This window comes from Babylonia areolata, chromosome 2 (assembly GCF_041734735.1).
Source record: "Babylonia areolata isolate BAREFJ2019XMU chromosome 2, ASM4173473v1, whole genome shotgun sequence".
Classification (NCBI taxonomy): Eukaryota; Metazoa; Mollusca; class Gastropoda; order Neogastropoda; family Buccinidae; genus Babylonia; species Babylonia areolata.
In genome coordinates, this window is record NC_134877.1 from 38802859 (window position 1) to 38805358 (window position 2500).

The window sequence follows — 2500 nt, forward strand, 5'->3', positions numbered from 1 at the left end:
TGTTTGTTGGGTTGGCACGAAGGGAAGGAAGGAAGGAAGGATGGATCAGTATGTGCAGTGACTTATTTTGCTCTGTCGGCTCTGTGCTGAGCTGCCGGTGGAAAAGAAGAAAAAGAAATTAAGAAAGAAAGAAAGAAAGAACGAAAAAGTATCAACAAGGAAATAATCATTCCGATGTCTTTGTAAAATTGCAGCTAATGGGTAGGACGTGCGTGCCTCCGTATCCGTGCTCTCCATACATGCAGACTGACACACGCGCGCGCGCGCGCACACACACACACACACGCACACACACACATACACACACACCGCATCATTCTGAATCATTTTCCGTGTGAATTTACAACCACGGCCTTCACGTCAGCACGGCACGCGGGACAAAAAGAAGCAAAACTTGGTGGAGTGAGTGGTGGAGAGAGAGAAACAAACACATCACATTGTTTACGCGCCGCGGACAGGATTCCGACGTGAGGGAACGAGTGACACACAGAGAGAAGAAAAGAAGAAAGAGAAGAAAAGAAAAGTAAAACAACAACAACAACAACAACAACAAAAATACCCCACCTCGAGTTGTCGCCAAGCGGTTACATAACTAGACAACGATTTCGCCACCACCAAAACACCCCGCCTTCCCTCAGCAACCAGCTGCGCGTGCACAGAGAGAGAGAGAGAGAGAGGGAAGACAACTCTCGCCCCGTTTTGCAGGTCAAGGCCACTGCTGCTTTCTGAGAAGGTCAGGTCGATGGGGTGCTCAGCTGTCCAATCGGGTGAGCGCTGATGTTTTGGGCGGCATAATTAGGTTGTGCCTTACGGTGGTGCGGAGAGTAGGGGTGGGGGAGAACTCTTGTCATGGTATGAGTGGCGTGTTTTAGCAATTGTTGTTGGAAGTAGCGGAGGTTGTTGTGTTGTAGTAGCGTCCAGCTCGCCGTAAGATGCCGTATTGCCTGCATGTGTACATCCAAGGGTCCCCCGGCGCAAAGGGCGGCAGCGAGATTCCGGCATGAAAGGAAGAAGAGCCAGGAGGAGGAAGACGGGAGCCGTGATTTTCGCGACACTTTTCAGGAGGCCAGCGATGAAGGCTGAAGCGAAACGAAAAGCGAAAATGATCCGTCAGTGTTGTGCTTCTTTCCGCGACTGCTGTGTGCGTGGCGGGCGCGGAGAAAACAAACGTGCGAGTCAAGTAAGTGTGCAAGTTTTGGAGGTCTTCGTCAGCATTTTGTTTTATTTTATTTTAATTTAATTTAATTTTTATTTCTTTCTTCTGTTTTCTGTTTGTTTGATGATCTGTTATCTAGAACTGTTCGAACAGTTGGTCGCTGAATTGACACCCCCACCCCCACCCCATGTGATTGTGAGCATACAGCTGTAGAAAAGTTTATCGATCTGTTGATGTCAGCGGTAGGTGTGTGTGTGTGTGGTGTGTGTGTGTGTGTGTGTGTGTGTGTGTGTGTGCTGGGCCTACATCGGAGGTACGGTATGCAGCAGATGTGCGCATACATGCATACAAAGCATTAGTCTCAAGGCCGCCTGGTGTAGATCATACTGAAACTGATCGGCAGGAATAGCATTCAGTTGATTTGCTTTGCTATCTATTATCGACACTCCCACGTTTCTGTTTATCTGTTGATCGCTCGTTGTCTGGGTCAGTGAGACTGCTGGTATCGGTACGAGTGATCCCTGCCCGTTTCTTTGATGTTTATATCACGCCCTGATTTGGGGATGTGTGAGTCATTGCCGGCTATCATTCGATAAAGTCTTTCTAGGCAAGACAAGGCAAGGCAAAGAAAATAAACACATACGTATACACGCATAAACACACACACACACACACACACACACACACACACAGAATCATTAACTTTCTCACATACTCACCGTGAGGTGCACTTGCACATTCAAGAACACACTTGGAGATACTGCCATAAACTTTGCTAGCCTGACTCAAATTATGTACATTTTTAAACACGTGCGCACGTGCGCGTACACACAAACACACACACACTCAAGACACACACACACACACACACACACACACACACACACACACACAGTCACTCGCTGAATGAGTCATGTAGGTAAACACAATCGATATACATGTCGGAATATACTCTTCAATATGCATGCACACAGCGACATATACCCACGCCTGCATGTTGATGTCTGTTTTCTCTCTCTCTCTCTCTCTCTCTCTCTCTCTCTCTCTCTCTCTCTCTCATTCATTCATTCACACACACACACACACACACACATACACACACACACACACACACACACACACACACACACACACACACACACACACACACACACACACACACACACACACACACACACACACATATTTAAACATTATCAGTACACGTGCACAAACGAAGTAATTCTGTTTAAGGCGATTTGTCACTGATAAAGACGTTGACTTATGGTAGATTCCCCCCACCCCCAGTCCTCCCTAATGGTTTAAATGGCATACCTGGGTTCGGTGATACTACCACCTGAGTGT

The 2500-nt window shown here is 47.2% G+C and overlaps 1 protein-coding gene across 10 annotated transcripts in view; it reads left to right on the top strand.

The window, feature by feature from the left end:
• The window catches only part of LOC143301061 (5'-AMP-activated protein kinase subunit gamma-like), a 575294-nt gene that overhangs the window by 455499 nt on the left and 117295 nt on the right, over positions 1 to 2500 (top strand). Inside the window, exon 1 of one of the 10 annotated variants that reach the window (XM_076615107.1) lies at positions 335 to 1180. The exons of the other annotated variants lie outside the window; for them this stretch is intronic. Within the exon in view, the coding sequence (XP_076471222.1) occupies positions 1001 to 1180 (180 nt within the window). The 5' untranslated portion in view covers positions 335 to 1000. Of the gene's footprint in view, positions 1 to 334; positions 1181 to 2500 lie in introns of those variants that run through there. 10 annotated transcript variants of the gene reach the window in all.